The following is a 24,285-nucleotide window of genomic DNA, read 5'->3' as shown; positions in this document are numbered from 1 at the left end:
TGGACATGGAGATTAGCAAGAGGGTGCAACAGGGCAATGCATTTAACCAGAGTGTAAGGAACCTTTTTTGGAATAAGAAAATACTGAAGAAGTGTAAAGAGATAATGTACAAAATGTCTTATGCACCCAGAATGACTTATGCAGCTGAGACCTGGACAATGACACGTAGGGAGGAGAGTAGAATTCAAGCCAGTGAAATGAAATATATAAGAAATATGATGTGAAAGATGTTACAAGTGAACAATGTAATGCGAGTGGAATGTATTTTTTTTTTTGAAGACTTTGTTCATAAAATACGATATGATGTTTTATTTTTATTGACCTAACCTGTACTGTACAATGTTGTAACATAGGCATTTGTAAATTGTAGAATTCTATCTATAGTTCCTGGAAAGATCCAGAAAGTTACATAACTTTGTACAGGGTGTGTTACTTTGTTGGTATGTGTTCTAGAAAGTGTGTTCTGTCTATTCTGGAAAAATACGACTTTCGCGATCATGCGTATTCTAGAATGTTAGTCAAAGTTCGCGACCGAAAGTAAGGTTGTGATTGGTGAGTCTAGGTGGCGATAGGGAACTCGTGCACGCTGATTGGCTGCCTCCAAGGCCGTAATTTCCTATATATAGTGAGCGAGGCAGTGTTCGAATTAATTCTGTATCCTGAATTCTGGCGGTCTCGGTTTATCTGTCTGCGAGCAGCCTATCTGGTTGACGTCCCCCGGCTTCCGGGATGGCACTCTCCTCGGGTAAGCACTCTTGAATTCCGTTCCTGCTAAAATTTCTGTAATGTTCCGATTTGCTTTTCATACAGGAGTCTGCCCTAACCTCGCCTAGATTCACCAAATTAGTTACTTATGACGCCTTAGTTTTTCAGCTGGACTTACCTGTTCGTTTCCGAGGCATTCCTATTTCTTGTTTCACTAAAATATGTATATTGTAGTTTAATATTATTTCCCTTGGGGTTTGCCTCTGGTAGTTCTGTATCACTTGAGGTACGCTAGACTTTGGATAACCTGTAAATTGCATTGTACTACTGCATTGGTAACTAGATGTATAGTTGTTTTGAAATTTGAATTTACACTGCTACGAAATACGCTATGGATACCACTGAACTTATAGCACGTAACTTGGAATGTATTTGTAAGATTATTTTGTAAATAATATTTTTCAAATCTAAGGATCACGGGGATTTATTTCGGAATCCGCTATCTAAGCCATGTCCATGCCTTTGGTAGGTTCCCAGCCCTTCCATCTTCCCGTTTTTGTCGTTCACTAGTTGGCCCTACTGATAGTTACGTACTTGTTTTGTTGGAGATCCGTGTAATGCTAGCTACTGTTTTTCCGAGTGTGTAGTGTTTTCTTATATTGTGTATTGTACTCTTACCTTCCCCTTTTAACTGTGTTTGTGCCTTGTTTTGTGTTACCCCTGTAGTCTGAGGTAGCAAAAGACAAAGGAAGACAGGCTGAGAAACGACGATATGAGAAAGGTGGTTAGAATGGAAAACCTAAGTAAATGAATTTGATAGAAGGAAACTAAGACGGTTTGGATATGTAAAGAGGATGGAGGAGAAAAGAATACCAAAACAGATGATAGAGATGTTCAATGGAAAAAGAGTGAGACTAGAACAAGGTGGATTATTTCCTTAGGTGGTGTGCAAGAAGATGTTTAAATGGAATCTGGTACTTTCCGTACAAGTACAAGGCATCTAAAATGCATACAATACAGTAATCCAGTGAATAAAGCACTTGCACAGGGAAGCCAGTATAGATTTCTCTTCATCCTTGAATGATTTTTTTTCTTTTTTCAATTTCATTGCGTGAGGTTAAGTTTCCTGGTGAGTTATCCAAGTTCATTATTTGAATACTGTAAATGCACCTTGTTGGATGGATACATTTTGGAAATAGTTTTTTTGCATGGCATTTGAAAGTTTCAAACTGTGAATCACAGTTAACTGCATGCAGTAATAGGTCTTAGAATATTTTGTGGTGCCGCAAGGGTTGTCATTTCTGAATTAAGAGTTGGCGGTTAATTCAAAATCACGTAATTCGAAGTTTGATTTTTGTGTCTTTGAATTAACGAGGTTTTACTGCTACAGTTATATAGAGGATATATCATCAGAACAGAGGTCAGGTGACAGAAGAAATTAACCATAGTTATTTTGTTTCTTAATGAAGAAATAGAAAGAAATAAACAACTTTTAAATGTGCCTGAAACTTAATGTTAGTTTCGTGGATATTATAAAGACTTGCCTGTATCATCCAGTCGTTCGTCTCGCCCACTGTCTTCTTCAGGGTCTCTGCTATGACTGTGGTTATCTACTTCCACAGGCAAATTCTGACTCTTGGCTGACAGCAGTCGACGTCGGAGCTGGAATACCATATGGTAGATCTCGTGCAATGCCACCTGGTTATTGACACTGCACATATACACAAATCTGTACTTAACACTGCTAATATGTACTACAAAGAAATTCAACACAGTAATTCATGAGATTGAACACAGAATAAACAATATTTTTACAAGCATTTGGGTTACAAAGCTATGCACTGATACACATGTCTGCTACCACAAACCCATGATGATGATGATGATGATGATGATGATGATGATGATGACAACGACGACGACAGAAAGAGCTCTATGAACATGAGTCTCACAATGTCCCGAGCTTCTGACTTTGCCTTTTACAACTCCGTAAGTCTCTAAACGATCAACAACATATTGAGCTAAGAATTCTCTCTCTACCATTATATTCTAAACCCTTCTCCATTCTCAACATCATTTGCACAAATCTTGTATTCTCTTCAGTTTTTTCTCAACTGAACCTGACTGCTTAGGCTAAGTTTACACTAGCAAGTTATTAGAGCAATTTATTGCACTGAGCAACTTGCTGCACCAATTTTAAGCCTAAATTCCTCAGCAAGCTGACTTGTGGCAGTTAGAAAATTCTTGGGCAAGATGCTTGCAGTCAGTCACGTGCTAGCAGTGTGAAGGGCACGCTAAGAGCTTCCGCACGTTACTTGCATGGATAGCATCCGATCCTATTTTGTGCAAGTGGAAGGCGCAAGTTGGTAAGGAGGTGATCACATTTCACACATTTATTTCTATGTATATTGTAGTTTAATTTAGAAAACGTAATTAAATTCATGCAAACAGCACACCAAATAATGATCCAGGAAGGACATTGTTGAATTAACATTGTTGAATTCCCAGAAATTTGGGGCGTTCACAGCAGTGAATTCAAAGACAGAATTAAGACACCCAATCATTTTAGTGCCAATGCGGAGGACTTTAATATGCCACCAAAGGTAATACTGAGAAAATGGCACAACCTGAAAATACACTTTTACCAGGAAGTGAACAAATGTGTAAAAATAAAAAGGAGCTCCTTAGGGATACCAGCCGTCTCTCGGTGGCCATATTTTTCAGCTACGAAATTCATGGAGAATAGCATTGCAATTATTTTGGACAAAGTACTCCATGTTCCTTAACAAAGGAATAATAATAATAATAATAATAATAATAATAATAATAATAACAATAATAATAATAATAATAATAATAATAATAATAATAATAATAATAATAATAATAATAATAATAATAATAATAATAATAATAACAATAATAATAACAACATCAACAACTATTTTTTTCGGGGCGTCGACCTATAGAGATCTTTTGGCCCTACTTGCACCATGTGATATGAACCTGCATGTCATTGGAATGGAGGAAGTGTAGAGTGTTGAATGTGAGGAAAGGAACATTAAGGACGACGCAAACACCCAGTCCCCAGGCCAGGGATATTAATCATTTACAATTAAAAACCCCTGACCCAGCCGGGAATTGAACCCGGGGCCACTGGGTGACAGAACGACGCATTGCCCCTACACCGCGCGGCCGGAAATAACAATAACAATAACAATAACAATAACAATAATAATAATAATAATAATAATAATAATAATAGAAGAAACTAACGCTTGCAAAATCATCATCTGTTTACTGCAAAGGAAGTAGAAACAGCATTAAAACAACTGAAAAGGAAAAAAAAAAAAAAAGCATGCGGCCCTGACCGGATTTTCAACGAACACATAACAGAGAGTGCAAATGCACATACAGAAGACTGGACAAACTTGCTTAATAACTGCCTATTACAGTGCAGTGTGCAAGACAAGTGGAAATGCTCATTACTAAAAGTGTTATACAAGGGAAAAGGTGACACAGGTGATCCTAATTCATATAAGGGCATCACTATGGAATGTGCAGGCTTTAAAATACTGACAAACTATTGATGGGAAAATGAAAATGAAATGGTGTATGGCTTTTAGTGCCGGGAGATCCCCGGACGGTTCGGCTCGCCAGGTGCAGGTCTTTTGATTTGACGCCCGTAAGCGACCTCTGCGTCGTGCTGAAGATGAAATGATGATGAAGACAACACATATACCCAGCCCCCGTGCCAGAGAAATTAACCATTGATGGTTAAAATTTCTGATCCTGCCGGGAATTGAACCTGGGATCCCTGTGACCAAAGGCCAGCATGCTAACCATTTAGCTATGGAGCCAGACAATGGAAAAATCATCAGACTTAGTACATAACAGAATACCTGAGGAACAACTTGGTTTCTGGAAAGGGTCGTTCAAAAATTGATGGCATAAAATGCCTGCAAAATGATACTGAGATCACAGAGACTGAAAGGTGGCAAATTACATGGCATATTTTATTGACTACTGCAAGGCTTTCGACCTGCTGAGTAGAAAGCTTACAATAGAGAAACTGGAATCTCTAACTGGACCTCAAAATTAGCAGTGCTTATAAGGAGTATTCTTGCAAACAATGTGGTCAAGATCAATGCTTTAGAACAAACCAACAGTGTATTGCAGGGTGAACAACTAAGACCCCTGCTGTTTAACATAGCTCTTCTGGATGTACTATAAGTAGTTAGCATAAACAACGTTGCAATCTGTATGTATGCGGAGACATGGTTCTAATTTCAGAATCGAGTGAAATGTCACAAACAGCTTTCGATAAATTTCTCAAATGGTCTAAAGACAATGGGCTAAGAATGAATAAAGTTAAAACAGTCATGGATACTCTCAGAAAGGGATGAAGAATAGCTACAAACCTAGTAATCAAATTAGAAGGGATAAACTTGCAAATAGAGAACAGTAAACAATTTCTAGTATCTGGGTCTAACATTCCAAACTCATGGTGATCACCATATATGTGTAGGAGAAGGTAGCATCCGCAGTGGCTTCTAATGAGTGAAGAGAGAATATTAGTAAACTTTCATCGAAATGGCTATGGAACTGCTGTTCAAGTTGAAAGTGACACCAGTTTTGACGTATGCTTTGGAATGTGTATGGAACCACCTGAAGAAAACAGACTTGAAAGCATTAGAAAATGTCAAAGCAAGGCATTTGAAAAAGTTTATGAATCTCTCAAAATTTACCCCTTTCCGCCTGATGTATGTCCTGGCCCGACAGGAATACTATATTGAAGAACTCTGCATGCAGCTGCATCTGCCCTCTACTGCTGCCTAGATGCAAAGGAAATGAAAGGAAATATGGGATGTTTTATTTGCAACTGATGCAATAACGTCATCTGAATGGATGAGCTCAAACTATGAGTTGCGACATGTAGTACAGTTCACGGGTTTAATCATAGAGTGTGTAGCGTGGGGGAGTTTTACGTTCTGGATCTACAATGGTTGTGTAAACTTTGTGAACAACCATGTGCCAAATATCACATACTGTTACGTACTATGACCTTCATAATGTTTCCGTATTGTCACAGTAAAGCTTATAAAAGAGTTCACAGAAGTCCCACCTTACAACACAAATGTCAATTTAATTAAAATTAACTAGAACATGTTTGTTCATCCTTGTATCGTGGACATCTTCACCTATAGCTTAAATACCATTTAAAACTTGCCGACAGTGGGGTTCGAATCTACTATCTCCTGAATACTGGATACTCGCCGCACTTAAGCGACTGCAGCTATCGCACTCAGTGCCATTTAAAATTAAAAGATAAAGGTATCAAGTAACAAGATATGGGTAAAATTATATAAAGGCTAAAATATCAAGTCCTTGTTGTTTAAAAGATTTTTGGTGACTATAAAATAAGGCACAAACTTGGGCTCTTCTTAAAATAGATCATGTTGGCTTAGACGTTATAATACCACTTTTTGGCTTGGAGAAAATCTTGATTTGTGCTGTGTAGGATGTTGTGTGAAATCATGCTCAAGCTAGGTTGTTAAAAGTTGTTGATGGCTGCAATTCATGGTACCACAATTCATGCACATCACTCGGAGCAACCGAAATCAAGGCACTAAACTCACGAAAGGGAAACCTTCTATGGATGTGCGAATCATGTCGTTTTAGGCTTCAAAACTATGGTCTATGCAAAACTTCGCAAGAAGAATCAGAAATCGCCAGAAACTATAATAGCAATTATAAAGAATTAAAGGATAAAATAGAAGAGCTAGGTGAAACATTAATGGCAAAAATTACCCTTTTAATGGAGACACAGCTTATGCAAACTGACCTACTAACTACAATAACATCTACAACTTCACAGCAAAATAACACAGAATTTGCCCAAACATCTAGATCATCAGTAATAAAGGGAACAAGTCACCTGGAAATACAAAGGAACAATACAACAACAGGAGAGGATGCAGAAACGGATACACATTGCAAAATCAATGATATCACAACGAATAAGAATGTGGAAATGGGAAAAGTGAATAACACAGGAGCACCCCGACAAGATAATATAACCAGAAAAATGAAAGGGATGGGCAATGAGCCCACAATAATTGGAACAATGAGCAATAGCGAGCTCCAAGCTGGAGAAAGAAAGGCCTGGTTTTACATAGGAAAACTCCACAGAGATACTACAGAAGAAAAAATTAAGGAACATCTTAAAAAACAAGGAATAACAAATCAGGTAACTTGTGAAGAATTACAAACTAAAGGATATTTCAAAGCCTTTAAAATCTCCATCCCGCTTGCGGAAAAAGAACGAGCCATGGAACCAGTTTTCTGGCCAGCCGGCGTGCTAGTAAGACAGTTTCGTTTTCGAAACAGAAGGCAAGAAGGCGCAAAATTTCAATAGGTTAATGAACACATTAATCAAAAAAGATAACTCTGATTCAGGAAACCTCACACTTGACTTGATTTTATGGAATGTAGAAGGAATAAGAGGTTTGCTCTCAACAATCCCAGAAAATCCTTGGGCAGGACATGACATAATTATAATCACAGAAACAATGCTGACAGAAAAGATGGATACGCCAGGCTACTACAGCAAACACGCACTATCAATTAAGAAGGATCGAGGAAGGCCAGAAGGAGGAGTGACCTGCATGTACAACAACAAAATGGGTAGACTGATAGATACAATAATAGATGAAAACTTAGTAATGTTGAAAGCAGAAGAAATTACTATAGTAGGAACTTATATTAGTCCGTTGAAAAAAGTGGAAGACACTGTCGAGCAAATAGCCAAAATTCTAGCACTTACTGACAAGGATAAAAATGTAATACTAGCTGGAGATTTTAATTGTCGTCTGGATAAACAGACTAGCAAAACAGATATCGTATTAGAAATGCTGCTCACGGAAGGATACCGTCTAATCAATAAAAGCGAAGAAGTCACCTACTTGGCTCCAAACGGTTCCAGTACCATTGATTTAATTTTCTACCGAGGAAGAAATATTAAATTGATAAGACATCAGATTATGAGAAATCAAGGTATTGCCGCACAAAGGAAACATCTACCAGTATCGACAAATTTCTTAATCAGACAAGAGGTTCCACACGAAACAGAGAATATACGCATAAGATCAAGAAATATAGACGAAAACAAACTCAGGGAAAACAGCCAAAGAATAGAAGAGACTCATCAGCTCATTGAGGAAGGTAATCTCGAAACAGCTCTAGATGCCATCAATGGAATAATAAGGGATTCTTTGTTCCACAAGAAACCTCGGAAGTCCAAAGAATGGTTTGATGAAGAATGCTACATAGAAAGAAGAAAAACGCTCAACTTACTGCATATAGCCAGAAGACTTAAAACTGTAATCACCTTACAAGCGTACGCGATACAACGAAGAAACTATAAACAATTACTGAAATCGAAAAGGAACAACTATACCGAAATGCAGGCACAACAGAAAGCCCAAGAAGCTTTAAGAGATCCTTTTGTAGCTCTAAAGAAGAAAAGGGTGAATCCATCGAATCAAATAAACATGAATAATTGGGAAACCCACTTTAATAATGTACTAAATACAGGAAGACGAACATTAGCACTAGAAGTCGCAAAATGTTCGACAAAAAATCTAGAAATAACAATAGATGAAGTGACGAGAACAATTCAAGACACTAAAAAATACAAAGCAGCCAGTCCGGATGGAATTTACAACGAGAATCTAAAAGACACTCTACAATTGCTAGCACCTTATTGGACCAAGCTATTCAATAAATGTCTAGAAACAGGTAGAATTCCGGAAAGTTGGAGGACGTCCTACATAAAAATCTTATACAAGGGAAAAGGAGAGCCTGATGACGAAAACTCGTATAGAGGGATAGCGCTAGAGAACAACATCATGAAAGTATATACAAAAATCATTAATCAAAAACTTAACGAACTAATAGATGATCATCTCCCAGAAGAACAATTCGGTTTCAGGAAAGGCAGAGGAACTCTACAAGCTGTCGCTAATTTACTAGATGAGGTGCAAGAAGCACTTAGGCACCCAAAAGGAAAATTTTATGCTATATTCATTGACTTCAGCAAGGCTTTCGACATGCTCAACAGATCAAAATTAATGGAAAAATTAGACGGCATGATTGGAGCAGACAACGAACTTAAGATTGTAATAAATAACCTTCTAGCCTATAATAGTGTGAGAATAGATGATGGGGTATCACTTTCTTCCCCCATCACTCAAACAAACGGTGTGTTACAAGGAGACCCCATTAGTCCTACGCTTTTTAACGTTGCTACAACAGACATCTCAAGAATAACAGATAATTTGCCAACAGTGCTGTATGCCTACGCAGATGACATGATAATAGGTTCGAGAAAAAGATCTTCAGATCGCAGTAGATAGACTACAGGAATGGGCCGAAACAAACGACTTCCAGGTTAACAAGAACAAGACAGTCTGTATGGTATTCAGAAAAGGAGGAAGAATAGCAGCGACAGATAGAATTTCATATGCAGGGGTAGATCTAACTACAGTAAATAATTTTCGCTACCTTGGCATCACTCTACAAACGTCAGGATCCTCATTCAAAATACATGTGAGGGAAAGAGCAGCAGCAGCAATAAGAGGAATTTACGATATACAAGACCCAACCAAAATATCAATAGGCTCAGCAATGAAACTTTTTCATGCAAAGATACTACCCATTCTGACATATGGCTTAGATTTAATCTGGGACAAATTATCAACATCTGACATAACTATTCTTGAAAAAGTGAAAGCTACCTTTCTGAAAAGAATATTAGGTATTTCTAAGACATCTCCATCTAGACTAGCTTATGAACTAGCTCAGGAGCCTTTCCTTATCGAGGACCTTAGATATCTTTCTGTGCCATCGACACCCCAAGCCACTGCTCACCTAAATCTGAGGTTAAGCAAAAGAGAAGAAATCTGGCCGGAGTTCTACGTGACGGATGCTATGACAAACAGAGACTGGATGGGCCCAAATAAGATCATGCGCAGCGCTATCAACAGGCTGGCAGTACATGGTTTCCATCATAAGCTATGCGTAAAAGAGATATATCACGATCCAAGCGACGAATGCGTGTGCAAACTGTATGAGAAAATATGTGAACGATACCACTTCAATAAGTGTAGCAAAAGAGAAAAGTCCTTACATGAATATAGTAAAGAGTAGAAAATTTACATATGGCCATTGGCTGCAATAAAACTTTATTATTAAAAGAACATATCTGTAACAAACAGGAAAAAGCTGTAAGCGTTGAGAGTATAAAAAAAGGGGGTGGGCAAGGTGGATAAGAAAAAATGGGATGAAAGGCGACAGAAAAGCAAATTACATCCTCGCTGGCTTAAGTTGGTTTATCCAAGCCTTGCTGTAGAGGGTCTGCTGTGTCAAACTGAGTGATGGAGGGGTTGATAGCAAAGCGGGGAATGTGTTGGCTGGGAGAGTGGGAGTGGCCTGTAGTGTGGACATTTTCATCATTCTTTCTGTTCAATAAGAAAAGATCTTCCTATTCTTTTTACAACCAGAAAAGGTCTCCTTTTGAATGTATATGAAAACTTTTATTTAGACCAAAGATTGAATCCTGCAGGCAGTCTGAATGAGTCATCCAAGAATATCAACATTCTTATAGACGTGGTAATTAATACGTTTTTTAATTGTTCTTTGAACAAGATGTCCCATCCGAATATGAATCAGCATTCTACTTTTTCTTCCCATTCCACACCCTCCCCTATGTCCACACTTCCAGCTACCCTCCCAGCCAACACACTCGCCGCCCCGCTATCAGTCCCTCCATCATGCATACAACACACACGGTTTCGCACAGCACACCCTCTGCAGCAAGACTTGGATAAAGAAACTTAAGGCAGCGAAGATATAATATGCTTTTCTGTTGCCTATCATCCCTCTTTTTCTTATCGCCCTCCCTCTTCTTTCTTTCAATGGTTACAGCTTTTTCCTTGTTTGCTACAAATATGTCCTTTCAATACCTTAACTTTTAACAACCCAGCTAGAGCATGACTTCACACAATATCCCACACAGCACAAGTCAAGATTTTCTCCAAATTCAAAAAAATGGTATTATAATGTCTAAACCAAAATGATCTATTTTAGGAACAGCCCAAGTTTGTGCCTTATTTACAGTCACCAAAAGACTTAAAACACAAGGACCTGATATTTTAGCCTTTATATTATTTTACCCATATCTTGTTATGTTACACCTTTATCTTTTAGTTTTAAATGGTATTTAAGCTACAGCTGATGATGTCCATGATACAAGCACGAAACATGTGCTAATTGATTTTGATGATGATAATACTTGCTGTTTAAAGGGGCCCAACACCTGGGTTATCGGACTCTAATGGTACAAAATGAGACGAAATGTAATGACAAATTAAGAGCCCAAAAACCTCCACCAACCAGAATTCAAAATGTGAGGACAAAGAATGAATGGATGAATATGAATTTAAAACAATCAGTGGATCCCACCGCAATGCCTCACATTAATACCAATATAATGGTCCATTATTGGACATTATCAATTTTCCAGCTAACTCATTCTTGGTTGCCTGCGTTTCGCCCTCGTGTGCTAAGTTAGGCTCATCAGTTGGAACTTAGCACACCACCCAAGACGCAAGGCTAGTGCATACCGTGGAGGCCACTGCATAGGCTACTTGAAGCCATCAGCAGTGCCAATGCACTATGAGAGCTATGTCTCATTTCCAAAAAATTGATGCCTGCCTGGCCATCAGATAATACAGATGTTGATTCCCATAGGGAATGCCTCACATTCACAGAAACTGATGGAAAACAATAGTATTACTGACCAAGGGACTGCTTCTGTAGCACAATACTGAATCAATGATGCTTGTAGTCTAAAGGGGTCCGAAATCCAAGTCATCAGCCCCTCATAATGGTACTTATCGCTAGGAACATAGAACCATGGTATTTGTCATGTTGCAGTACTAATCAAAAGTAGTGTAGACTCGTGGTATTCCGCACATTATGGTATTACTCACAGGTAATGAAATTCGCACATGGAACACAGATCTATGGTGTTTCGCACATTGTGGCGCCATGTACAGGCAACGCAAACCTATGGTGTTCATCACATAAGTGTACTAACCACAGGGACTCATACTATCCTGTGCTGTTCCTCATATAGTGGGTACTAATCATAGGCAAGCCAGAACCATGGTGTCGCTCATACAGTGGTACTAATCACAGATATTGTAAAAGCTGACAGCACACTCTGTTGCTACTCATCACAAACCTATTTTTTACCTGACATAGTAGTACTACGCACAACTAAAAGGGACCCATGGTGTTCCCCGTGTGGTGGTACTAATTACAAGTAGTCTCATGGTTCTAATTTGATCATCCCTTGGTCGCCCCTTTTAGTTGCCTCTTACGACAGGCAGGGGATACCGCGGGTGTATTCTTCAACTGCGTCCCCCACCCACAGGGGGTTGTGTGTTTGGTCCGCAAGAGCTATTTTATTTTGCTCGAGTCCGCTGGGAAGCCAGTTAGGACCCTGCTATCCATCACCTGGGATGTGCCACGTGGGAGTATCACCTCTCCCCCTGCTATGCCAGCGTAGTAGATTCATGACTAATTGATTTTAATTAAATTAGTATTTGTATTGTAAGGTGGGATTTTACAAACTCTTTTAAACGCTATCACGTACTGTGGTGTAACCGACTGGCTTCTTCTCTAAGAAAGTTCTGCGACAACTAATGCACATTGTGCAAAATTCTGTATTATTATTATTCTAGATAAGTGTGTCGTAATACCTCTTTGCACTACCAAAGTTTCCAAGAGGAAGAAACAATACTTACATATCTTTATCGCGAATAGCAGCCAGTAAGCCTGTATGTTTGAGTAGTGTGATCAACATGACACGTGTAACACTCTCCAGGAATGGTTCATCTTCTACTTCACAAGTATCCCAATCATTTGTCTGAGCATGCTCCATAAGATCTTCATACAGTAACAAACCCTCAGCTTCCTTAGGGAGTGCCTTCTCAATACAGCGCAGAGCATCAGGTTCTAACTCTTCAGGAACCAACTCCTTCACAAGATCACCTATCAACAGAAAGTTTATCTGAAAACTGGGGAAAATATTTTTTTCTTTTCTTTTTGATACAACAATAATAATGAATATTCTTTTTTTAAAAGAGAAAGAGATAATGTTCTTATTAAAAAAATATCCTACCTAGATCCTGTTAATGGCTAATGACATAGATGTAAATACTTTATAGGAATTTTCTTAATTCTAGCCTGACTTCACTGTATTCAGTGAGACAGTTAATGCAATCTAAATTAAGAAAAATTCAAGGTTTGGTTTAAAGAAATTAGTAAATATTTAATTAGTTTTCAAATAATGTTGTTCTTTTTCTGAGAAGATTTTTTTTTTTAAATATTCCAACTGTGCCAAGTTTTTTTTGTTGCAAAACTTGGTTGTTAAGCTTAGAAACGTCAAAGGAATAGAAACATATGTTTTTATTAATAGCTTATATTTTTTACAATATTTTTGTTAAGTAGCATTGCATCTTAAAAAACAGTTGATCTTGCTGTGTGCAGACTCATGGTACAAGAATACAAAAGTTTTCAAACATTTTAAAAATCAATTACAAATTATGAACAATGATTCTTTTCTCGAGATACCTCAAACCAATACAAAAGCACTTGGAATAACATTGCTCTTACTTGGTGGGTTTAACATACCACTTGACTCATTATCACTACTTATTAACTGGGCTAAGCCTATGCCTACATTATCATCTGAAGAATCTTGGAAATGTATGATATCTTCTTCGAATCAAATCAAAATCACTTTATTTGCAAATGAGGTGTCTACCTCAGTGGCAAATGGTACACAAAAGTACATTATTATCAAACACAAATTTTAAATTAACAAGAGAAGACGACATTATCCTAAAATACAGTAATATACAATTTACGCTAACAATTCTATTAATCACATAGCTCATTCTTAATAAATTTATATTACTTACAAAATTCTACTCATAACATCGTCTATACTTACAAGTATAATCAACTCATACACAGTATGTGGAATTACTTCAAATAATACTATACAACTACTATAAGATTAAAATTTACATTGCATTTATTTATTTATTTATTTATTTATTTTTACCCATTTTGGAACCTAACAAGCATAATGACCTGCTGCGTCTTAACCAGAGCCCATTTTGCCACCGCTTTTCAGAGTTTCTGAAGGGCCTTCACAGCTACCGTAGCGGTCCCAGGGCCCTCTGATATTTCACTCCCTTCAGGTTTCCTCATCTTGGACTGTGCTTTGGTTGCAGGTATGCCTTGGCCTACTTTTGTTTTACATTTTCTAGTTGGTTTTGCCTTCTCCTTCTGTTCTTTTTCTTCTTCCTTTCCTTTCCAATATTTAAGCAGTCAGAAGACATAACTACATGAGGTAGGCATAATTTTTTCTTAATACTGTGGACTTTTCTGTTCTATTGGCCAGATTATGCTGTTTGCAAAAGCCATACTGATACTCTGTTTTGAGCTGCTCGGTGTAGAAATAGGTGTTAAGCTAGCATTACTAGTTGTTGGACATTCATTATGTCAGTTTTGATAACGATGATGAGTTTCTCTTCTGTTTTCGACATAACTGCTCTGATTACTTGCATTATGGTTTGTAGGTTACAATAACATGATTTGTGGTTCATCATCTTCCTTAATGCTCTGCATAACCCTTGTTTAAAGCTTCAGCCAAAGATTGAAAAGTTCCTTTGATGATTGTCCATCAGTCCATACTCCTCCATTTCTAAACTCTTCAGCACTCCCCCTATTTCATTGCCGATTCTAATAATAATGTTACAGTATTTGCTTCATGTCTCACTAACTACTTTTACAGTCTTCGGAGACACCGAGGTGCCAGAATTTAGTCCCGCAGGAGTTCTTTTACGTGCCAGTAAATCTACCGATACGAGGCTGACGTATTTGAGAACCTTCAAATACCACCGGACTAAGCCAGGATCGAACCTGCCAAGTTGGGGTTAGAAGGCCAGCGCCTTAACCGTCTGAGCCACTCAGCCTGGCATTGCTGATTCTATGTACAGGAGATGTTCAACAGAAAAATAAGTACAGTAGATTTGCAGATTTCATGTAAATTTCAAGATTCATAACTTCTTCAGCATTCTTAATCCACAGTAGCAGAGTTATATGGATACAGGCCACATTTATGCAATCCATTTTTAGTAGTATGTCCAGTGGCTCTCTCTTCCAATGCTTTCTCGAGCAAAGGCACAAACAGTGCCTGTGTCACACACCTATTATTTGTTTCCAACTTCCATTCTGCTACAAGATTTGACTAGCCTCCTTTCAGACTTCAAAAGGCAGAGACATCACAGGCTGCAGCAGATGAGTTGTGTTAGGCAGGAGGGCATGCAGAAAAATACCACTGTCACCACACAATTTGCTTACATTATATGTAAGGTGAGATCAGTATTGGAAAGGAACAAAAAAGTGTTAAATGAAGTCATACACTGTATAGAGACAGACAGTGTATCTTTACGGTTTGTTTCAGTTTGTCTTTGAAACGTCTCTGGGGGGCACCCCGTAGTCTTGAACTGGAGCCAAGTTCACCATACAGGATCTGGCACGATAGTCTTGTGTCATTCACACAGCTCATATGTCCTGCCCATCTGAGGCGATGGGCAATGACCAATGCTCCTACACTCTTAGGACATGCTTTCTCGAAAACTTCAACATCAGAGACGTAGTTTTCCCACTTGATGTTCATGATGGAGCGTAGTTTTTGCTGGTGAAAGTGCTCCAAATTTTTGATGTCGTGCGGTATAAGGTCCATGTTTCACAGCCATAGAGAAGTGTAGAGATGACTACAGCCTGGTACACTATTAGTTTTGTTATTATTACAAGATCATGCATTAGTTTTGTGTGAATTGTAAGGTTTTTATTTCTGAAGACTCTGTGTGATAGTCGGCCAAAGGCCACGTGGGCCTGTTTCCCACATCTTGTTCTGAAGTACAGCTCTTTGACAAGATACTTCCAAGGTAAGTGAAGTGGTCTACATGTTCTAGTTTGGTGTTTGAGATGATAATGTTAAATTCTGGTATGTTAGTCATTGGTGCAAGCTGAGCAAGTACCTTGGTTTTTTGGCATTGATCATGAGCTTACTGCATTTAAGTTACTCTAGTAACACTGATATGTCTTCGCAAGTGAAGTCTGGGCAAGTTGAAGAGGCCACCATCAAAACGGTATTTAATTTCTATGCCGGGGTTGTCTGCTGTTTCATAAACATGGCTGCCAGACACAAGGCAAACAGAGTTGGAGCAAGTATGCAACCCCGCTTCAACCTGCGTGATTGGGGATGGTTTGGAGAAATTGTTTTGATGGAGGATCTGTCCTATCATACAATCATGAAGTGTTTGCACCAGGCCCACAAAATGCTCAGGACAGCCAAAGCGTCTCAGAACTGCATACATAGTGAGTCTTGGAACACTATCGAAGGCCTTTTTCAGGTCATGAAACACAAGAGAGACCTCTGTTGTTCTCTCCATTTCTACTGCAATTGCCTTGCACAAGAAACCATGTCAATAGGGCCTCTGGAGGCTCGGAAACTACATTGAGACTCTGGTAGAGTCCTCTCGAAGAGGACTTGCAGGCAGCTAAGCAGGATCCTTACGAGAAGCTTACCTACAATGGATAACAGAGAAAAGCACTCTCTCTACATCACATGACACAACTGGAGCCTACTGTATCTTAATGAAATCTGAGATTTCCAGTATCGATGCAGCATCAATTTTTAATGTTATGATAGTTGTCACATATATTACGATCCCCTTTCTTGAAAATAGTGATGATGTTGGTATTTTTGAGATCACTGGGTACTTTTTGGGTTTCTCAAATTGAGGGGATGAGGGTGAAGAGTCTTGTTTTCAGGGGTAAATCTCCACCTTGAATTAGTTCCAGAGGGATGTTGTCTGGTCTAGGTGCTTTCCTAGGTTTCAGCCTATCAAGTGCAGACATAAATGTAAGTTCTGTTTCCCTAGCAAGGTATTATTACAGATCACACTGAATACAAAATGATTTTAAGTAAAAATAGGCACAAGTTTGTGTTTGAGCACCTGTTGCATCATGCTGTGATTAAGTGAAATAAAGACTTGTGAATTTCATTTCAGCAATTCCAGTACTAATGTGAAGGGACAGTTCGAATACCATTTTTGCTGAACACTTCTTGTTCTTCTTATACAGAAGCAGCTTCTTCACAGAAGTCCCAGGTTCGATACCCGGCGGGGTTGGGAATTTTAACCATAATTGGTTAGTTCCGCTGGCACTGCGGCTGGGTGTATGAGTCATCTTCATCATCATTTCGTACTCATAATGACGCGAGCCAAACTTGTCCTTGGGCACTCCTGGCACTAAAAGCCATATGCCATTTCTTTTCATTTCAAAGTAATATTAAAATGGAACTCAATATCAGATACTGTTCAATGCATTGAAGATGGGCAATAACTACTATAAAATTAACTCGTGTCCTTGCTTTCCTCGAAGTGGTGAAGGTCTTTTCAGACACACACCCTCAAGATAGGTAAGGTGCATGTACCTTTTTAACCACATACCAGCCCTCCTACTAATCTTAAATCTCAGGCAGAACTGAGACTCAAACCCAGGTCCCTCACGACTTATTTATGAGCACTAACCATTCACAATGGAGGTAGACAATAATGACGATGAAATAACACAAAGTAAAATCATACGAGGGTCTTAGTCTTGGAAAATGTGACATATACAGACGAAAGGACAAGTTGTTAACTACATGTGTGGACAATGAATAGCACTGAAATATCGTGACACTGCATTACGGTAGTATACAGGGCAATATGGCCTTCCCAGTGCAAAAGAATGACAACACAGTACACATAAAGTTGACATGACAAACTTGGGCCTAAAGACCCTCAAAGTATGCCCCTGCTACTGACACCACTGAGATCAAAGTCACAGGGCGAAATGTTGGGAGAGTACGGTGGATGCTCCAATTCTTCCCATCCCCAACGTCGCAGTAGCTGCCCTACACACTCTGCTTTATGTGGTTTTGCATTGTCATGCAGGATTATTGCACTGTCCACACGATCCAGACGTTTCTCCCAAACGCCACGTCGTACCTGTCGCACCGGGAAGTCCCTGCAGTACTGTGAGGTCACTGTCCTGCCATGTGGAACAAAGTAGCAATGACACCCCTGATGTCATACGCGACGATCACCATCAAATTGACTGGAGAAGGATTCTGATGGACCTGCCTCCTTGGTGATCCAGCATGTTGCCACTCTGCGGACTGACGTTTCAGTTCTGGTTTGTATGCCCTGGCCCAAAATTCATCGATGGCGATTATTCGTGATAAGAATTGATCGCCGTCCTGTTGCCAGTGTGCAAGGTGGTCGACTGCATAGCGCACCGACCTTTGAACTTCTGTCAGTGCGGTGGGTACCGCGATGCGATTTTGCGCAGTTGCAGCTCATTACGCAATATCCTGTGGATGGTGCGTTTCTCTATGCCACTTGCCCTCTCTAACTCCAGTAGTGTCCATCGTCTGTCTTCATCCAGGAGCTGCTCGATGACGGCACGTGCCACGTTGGTCCGCACACTGACAGGTCGTCCCGAACGTTGCTCATCACGGGTTGACACATGTCCTTGCTGAAACTTTCCTACCCACCATGCTACTGTACGGTATGGTAGGGCATTGTTCCCAAGGGCTTCCACTAATTCACTGTAACATTCCATCGCATTTCTCCCTCGGAGAAGGGCTATTTTGATGTAAGCGCGCTGCTCAACATGTACTTCCATCTCGGACGACACTCATCAACTGATTGATTTCACAGCCCTCGCTGCGCTACTACCAGCTATCACAGAGCCATCTGTTGTTCTGCATACACACTATACCTGCAGAACTTCCACACGACACATATACATTTGTGATCCGTTCTCATATCTACAAGAAAAAAAAAATAGTTGCCATGACGTTTGCCCCAATCCTCGTATATGGAGAAATAGGAGCAAGAAAAGGAACGCATAATACAAGCACAACGGTAGGTCAGTGTGGGAAGAGGGAGCAATAGAATGAGTACATAAGGATAAACATGAAAACACAAAGGACAAGGACAGTCTCCACATCTTCATATAGATAGCCTATGTCCTCAACAATCCCAGTTCATCTACATCCATCTCTCCTCAGCCCCTGACAAGCTTGTTTCTGCTTCCCAGCTTCGTCTGGAGGGCGGGCATCAACACTCACTGAGCGGTCATCTTGACAGAACTTCAGTCTTGATGTAGGATAAGAAGAAAGCTGGATAAGAATACGAAAAGGGAAGAAACATTAGAGAGATAAATACAGTTGGTAAAAGATTAGGAACACAGGACAAATACAAACAGAGTCTCAATTTATTATTTATTATTATTTACCATCCAAAGTTTAACTCGTCTCAGTGATTCATTTACTCGGAAGGTCAGTTCCTCTGCATTCTCTGCTATTACCATTATTGCAAGGTCAACTGCATAACCAATAGATGCTGTCCCTTTTGTAAGCTGCAGGCATAGGACGCCATCATTCAGAATGGACTACTACTACTACTACTACTACTACTACTACTACTACTACTACTACTACTACTACTACTACTACTACTACTACTGGTAAATAATAAATTGAGATTGGCTCCACATAAGACTGAGGCTGTAATTTTGAAAGGTTCCAGGAATTGGAAAAATGTCCGTTTCTTATTAAATGATACAGTGATTATCCCAGGGAAGTCTGTACGATACCTTGGGGTTCTTATTGACAGGAATTCCACATTTGGTGCACATGTGAAGGCAGTAACCCAAAAGGCAGAGAAGAAGGCATCGGCATTAGCCAGACTTATGCCTAACATCGGGGGACCAAGAACAGTTAAGAGACAGATTATGTGCTCTGCAGTATATTCTATTTTACTTTATGCTGTACCTATCTGGCACAATGCACACAGGAGGAAGATTCACCGAAGTGCTATGGAAAGAGTTCAGAGGAAAATGCTGCTCAGAGTTACCTGTGCATATCGAACTCTTTCGACAGCAGCTGTACAAGTTGTAGCTGCCAGTATTCCCATTGACCTCCTCGTTGTAGAGAGAAAACTTTGGCATGAAAGGGGTGCAACTATATCTGCTGAAGAAAAGAAAGCCTTGAGGAACCAACTCTTACTAGACTGGCAAGACTGATGGGATGGCACAACCGATGTTGGCCAATGGACAAAAAAGCTAATACCTGACATAGGAGACTGGCTTAAATGGTAGACATCGGCAGGTAGATTACTATCTGTCGCAGATCCTGACAGGACATGGAAGATTCGGCGTATACGCCATGAAGATGGGAAAGACGCAGGGAGATGGTTGTCGGTACTGTTCTGAAAGGGATACAGTAGAACACACTTTTTTCTACTGTGTTCGATGAATCACGCCAGGGAATCTGGTTCAGATTATGTTAGAGAGCTCGTTTGCCTGGAACACAGTAAAGGCAATGGCGACAAGCATTATGGGGATGAAGGAAAAAGAAGAGAAAGGAAGAACTTAATAATATACATCACTCCATTCTGATGTCATGCCGACAAGCAGTTCCAGAATGGAATGAGTGAAGAGGGCAGGGGTTTTTAGTTGGTGGAAATCCAACCCACACATAGTGGTGTCTTTAAAAGATTTTCCCCTGCCATAACAAAACTACTACTACTACTACTACTACTACTACTACTACTACTACTACTACTACTACTACTACTACTACTACTACTCATTTCTATAGGGGCTAGTAGGGTGATGTGTTATATGTATATGAAGAGAAGTGTATTAAGATAAATACCTAGTCCTCAAACCACAGAAACCAACCATACGAAGTCAAAATCCACTCATCAACCACTCTGGCAATGAGCCAGACTTAAAATCGTATTCAAAGGAAGACAAACATCCTTCAGCTTATCCCAGTTATTTCAGGTGTCGCTGGAGGCATCCTGGATAATTTCATTTTCTTGGATATGGACAGTTTTTTTTTTTTAAACACTGGATGTCTGATGATGCCACATGATTTCTGAGATGAAAATCTCAACCCAGGATTGTCCAGATTCAACCCTCAGCCTTCGAAGTTGGTAGCTCACACTCCACAGTAATTTTATAGAACTTCAAGCAGAAGTAACTTTGTACAGAACCGTAAGAAAAACCCATTCACTGAGAAACATGACTAAGAGATGACATGTGATTTGCAGCGTTATCATGGTTTCTTCTGTTAACACAGTACATTGTCTTCTTTGCTTCTTATTGTGTGAACACTTCAGGTTGTGTTGAATTTATTAACTAATTTATGAATTCCATTACAACTTGGAACTCAAAACCTGTGAATTTCTCTTGAAATAATCGCTTGACAGAACAAGTAGACTCTGTAAAGAACATACGAATCATAAGTGGAACAGTACTCAAATGACACCGACTACGTGGCATGAGACCCAGGCTAACGTAGCAGTTTGGTAAACTCCTCCCACCTCGAGGTTGCTTTGACCGAAAGCGCATGGGCCCATGCAGTACCACAGCTGCCTGGTCATCATGATACAATATAAGATCGTACTTTTTCAATCTTATAATAAGTTGAGGTGGAGTGACTTAAGCCTTTCTCAAGTTGAGAAATATCCAGCAAAAGAAACAATTTCTGACATGATTTTATGTAATATGGTCATATTTGTAATACTGACAATAATAATAATGGTAATAATAATAATAATAATAATAATAATAAATCTATGGCTTCAGCTAATGTGTGCAGGCAATTTGATTTGACGCCATTTACACTTCCTGTATGGCAATTCTGATGTTCCGTATCCCTCTAACATATGGCAGAAAACTGAAATTCTGAAGGGTAACCTATTGTATGGTTGGGCTTTAAAGTTTGCTAGTAAACATCAAATGTGTTAGCAGAGACATTTTACAACACTGGGCATCAAATAGGCTTTCTCCAACTTCCAAACATCCAACTACTTCTGCTGAACTTGAACCTGCAATCTTGAAATCCAGAGGGTGATACTCCACTAATCCACAGAGAGAACTAATACTGGTCATGAACAGCTATAACAATAAAATTACATACCCACATTGAGGTCTTGCTTCTCCAGGCCGTGTGAGAGCAGAGAGTGATTTAGCCACTGCAGAGTATCCTTTTCTTCTTCTAATAAAGATGTTCCAATGAGTAAGCCACCTAAGCAGCGACCAACCAACAAACTACAAGTACGCTCTAGATCAACCAACCACAGCCATGAATGATCTGCTAGGTCCCCAGGAGTAGGTGTGTTGGCTTCTGGAATAGAAAAGTAACAGCTGTATTAGTAAGTTCTGAATGTATAAACTAGAGAAACACAACAAATATTGATTTAAGGTTAAAGTGCAATTATAAAGGTTAAGTCACTGTTGTAGAGAAAGGGTGTGATTTAAAAGTGGTACAGTCACTGGCTTATTGCCAAGGTGTTTGCAGTTTGAATCTAGCCCTTCTTTGCGGGATTTTTTAAATGAAAAGTCACCATTGATGCTTTCACGGCCCGTACTTATAGACATGATATAGGCTTTTGGGCTTATGCCATGTCAAGAAAATAAGGTGAAATTCTTTACGTTTCGCAGAGAACTTTGCTCTGCGTCATCAGAAGAAAATCTCGACTGTCCACAAGAAAGGCTTCTAAAACAATGAGGTTTGAATTCAGATGTTACCGAACAGAAGTGGAAATGGTACATTCATTCGTCAACAGATGGCTCCCCGGACGCGATACAGCACTAGCATTTGAAGCGAAAGCTGACGGAACCATATATGACACATATACTGTTCTCTGTGCTAATTGTTTTTACATATGTATGTGAATACTGGTTAGTGATGGGTAAGGAAAACAGGAGTTACAGCATACAGGTTAAATTAACAGTGATTGTGTTCACAGCCATTTGAGATTTGGGTATAGCCATCACATGTATGCCACTGGCATAAGTAAAAAACGGAGAGTTTTAGTGTGCCAAAAAGACAACTTTATGACTTCGAGGACCAAAATCAGGCCTGCATGCTAAAATATAAAAAGAACTGTTAAAATATTGTCACAGGATGGCCACCATGCTTTTTCAAAGTGAGAGGAGCAAATTAGTGAGGTCCTACCTGCGATCGAGCAACATCACCTCTAGATTATTGGATCCAAACCTGCAGCCTCGCCCTACTCAGGAAGGTTGAAGCAAGGAACAGGAGGCCATCCCCTTCTCTACGGCTCCCTCGAAAGATCTGGGTGTACAGCCCACAGTGTTCCGACCAAGAATGTTCCAAGTGAATCCACCTTATCGATGCCAGACCCAACCCATATAAAGCGAACAGGCAATCAGTCACAGTGTTAAGTGGGGGTGAAGTTTAGTTCAGTTCAGTGGGGGTTAAATGTTGGTGTCAGAGTACTGAGAGACTGTCGCTGTGGAGTACTGAGTACAATGTATGTATTGCTGTTAAGTACCGAGGACAGTGTATGTACCGCTGTGGAGAACTGAGTGTGTACTGCAGTTAAGTTCAGTTGGAGCTATGTTCTAGTTAAGTGTCTGCTCTGAAGTTGTGTTCAGCACCATCATGAGTTCAGTCTCTGTCAGCAGTCTGTGAGTGCCATGACAGCATGGGAAGGTAATGTGTGTAATCAATGATGACTGTTGAGTGTCTGACTGATGAACAAGTGTGAACTGTAGAAGTAACATAACTGGGGAAGTGTATAAGTAATAGTAGTTATATAAAACTTAGTCTTAGAGTAAAACAATACCAGTTGTATCCTTATTTATCACCCTACCATCATGCTACAACTGGTATCAAAAGCAAGAATGGGTAGGTATATTTTATTTTGATTGAATAGCAGTTCCAGGCTCTTCTCAATAAGCTCTGAGAACTTAAATCTAGCCAAGACAAACTTAAGGAGCTTAAGAGTGAACTCAAATCGAACCAGGACCAACTAAAATTAGAATTATATATACTAAATGATGGACAGGTAAAGTTAGTATAAGAAATTGAAAAGTGACATCATGCAGGACGTACATGAAATGGGCAAGGACTAGTTTAAGGCAATACGTCAGGTTACGGAATGCGGAGTCCAAGACCTGAGGAAAGAAGCGAGTGTGCTGCATGGAAGGACTATGGCCATGGAGACTTGAACAGAGCTCACCAGCAGTGATGGCGGCTCCAGCATTGTGAAGGTGAAACCCCCACATTACGATGTGATCCCTTCCTGGAGAAAGTTCTGGGCACAGTTCGAGACCATCTGTGACACAACAGATGGACAATGGAGGATAACGCTGTACACCTGATCACTGAGCTACATGGACAAGCAGTAGAGGAACTCCACAGCCTCCAGATGGATGCCAGCTATGAAGAGATTGTGGGTGAGCCTGACGGATGCTATGGTAATCACCAGCTAACCAGCTGCCTATCGTGTCCAGCTACAGAAGAGGACCCATCATGCCAATAGAACGCTGCAGGAA

The 24,285-nt window shown here is 39.7% G+C and overlaps 1 protein-coding gene across 1 annotated transcript in view; it reads right to left on the bottom strand.

Moving 5' to 3' along the window:
* Window positions 1–24,285, bottom strand: part of LOC136858059 (probable E3 ubiquitin-protein ligase HERC1) — an 850,878-nt gene that overhangs the window by 649,833 nt on the left and 176,760 nt on the right. The window contains exons 17-19 of the mRNA XM_068225263.1: window positions 21,899–22,105; window positions 12,579–12,825; window positions 2,250–2,416 (exon numbers count right to left, since the gene is read on the bottom strand). Coding sequence (XP_068081364.1) covers window positions 2,250–2,416; window positions 12,579–12,825; window positions 21,899–22,105 — 621 coding nt within the window. The remainder of the gene's footprint in view (window positions 1–2,249; window positions 2,417–12,578; window positions 12,826–21,898; window positions 22,106–24,285) is intronic.

Source organism: Anabrus simplex, chromosome 1 (assembly GCF_040414725.1).
Source record: "Anabrus simplex isolate iqAnaSimp1 chromosome 1, ASM4041472v1, whole genome shotgun sequence".
NCBI lineage: Eukaryota > Metazoa > Arthropoda > Insecta > Orthoptera > Tettigoniidae > Anabrus > Anabrus simplex.
This window is presented reverse-complemented; position numbering and strand designations above follow the sequence as displayed.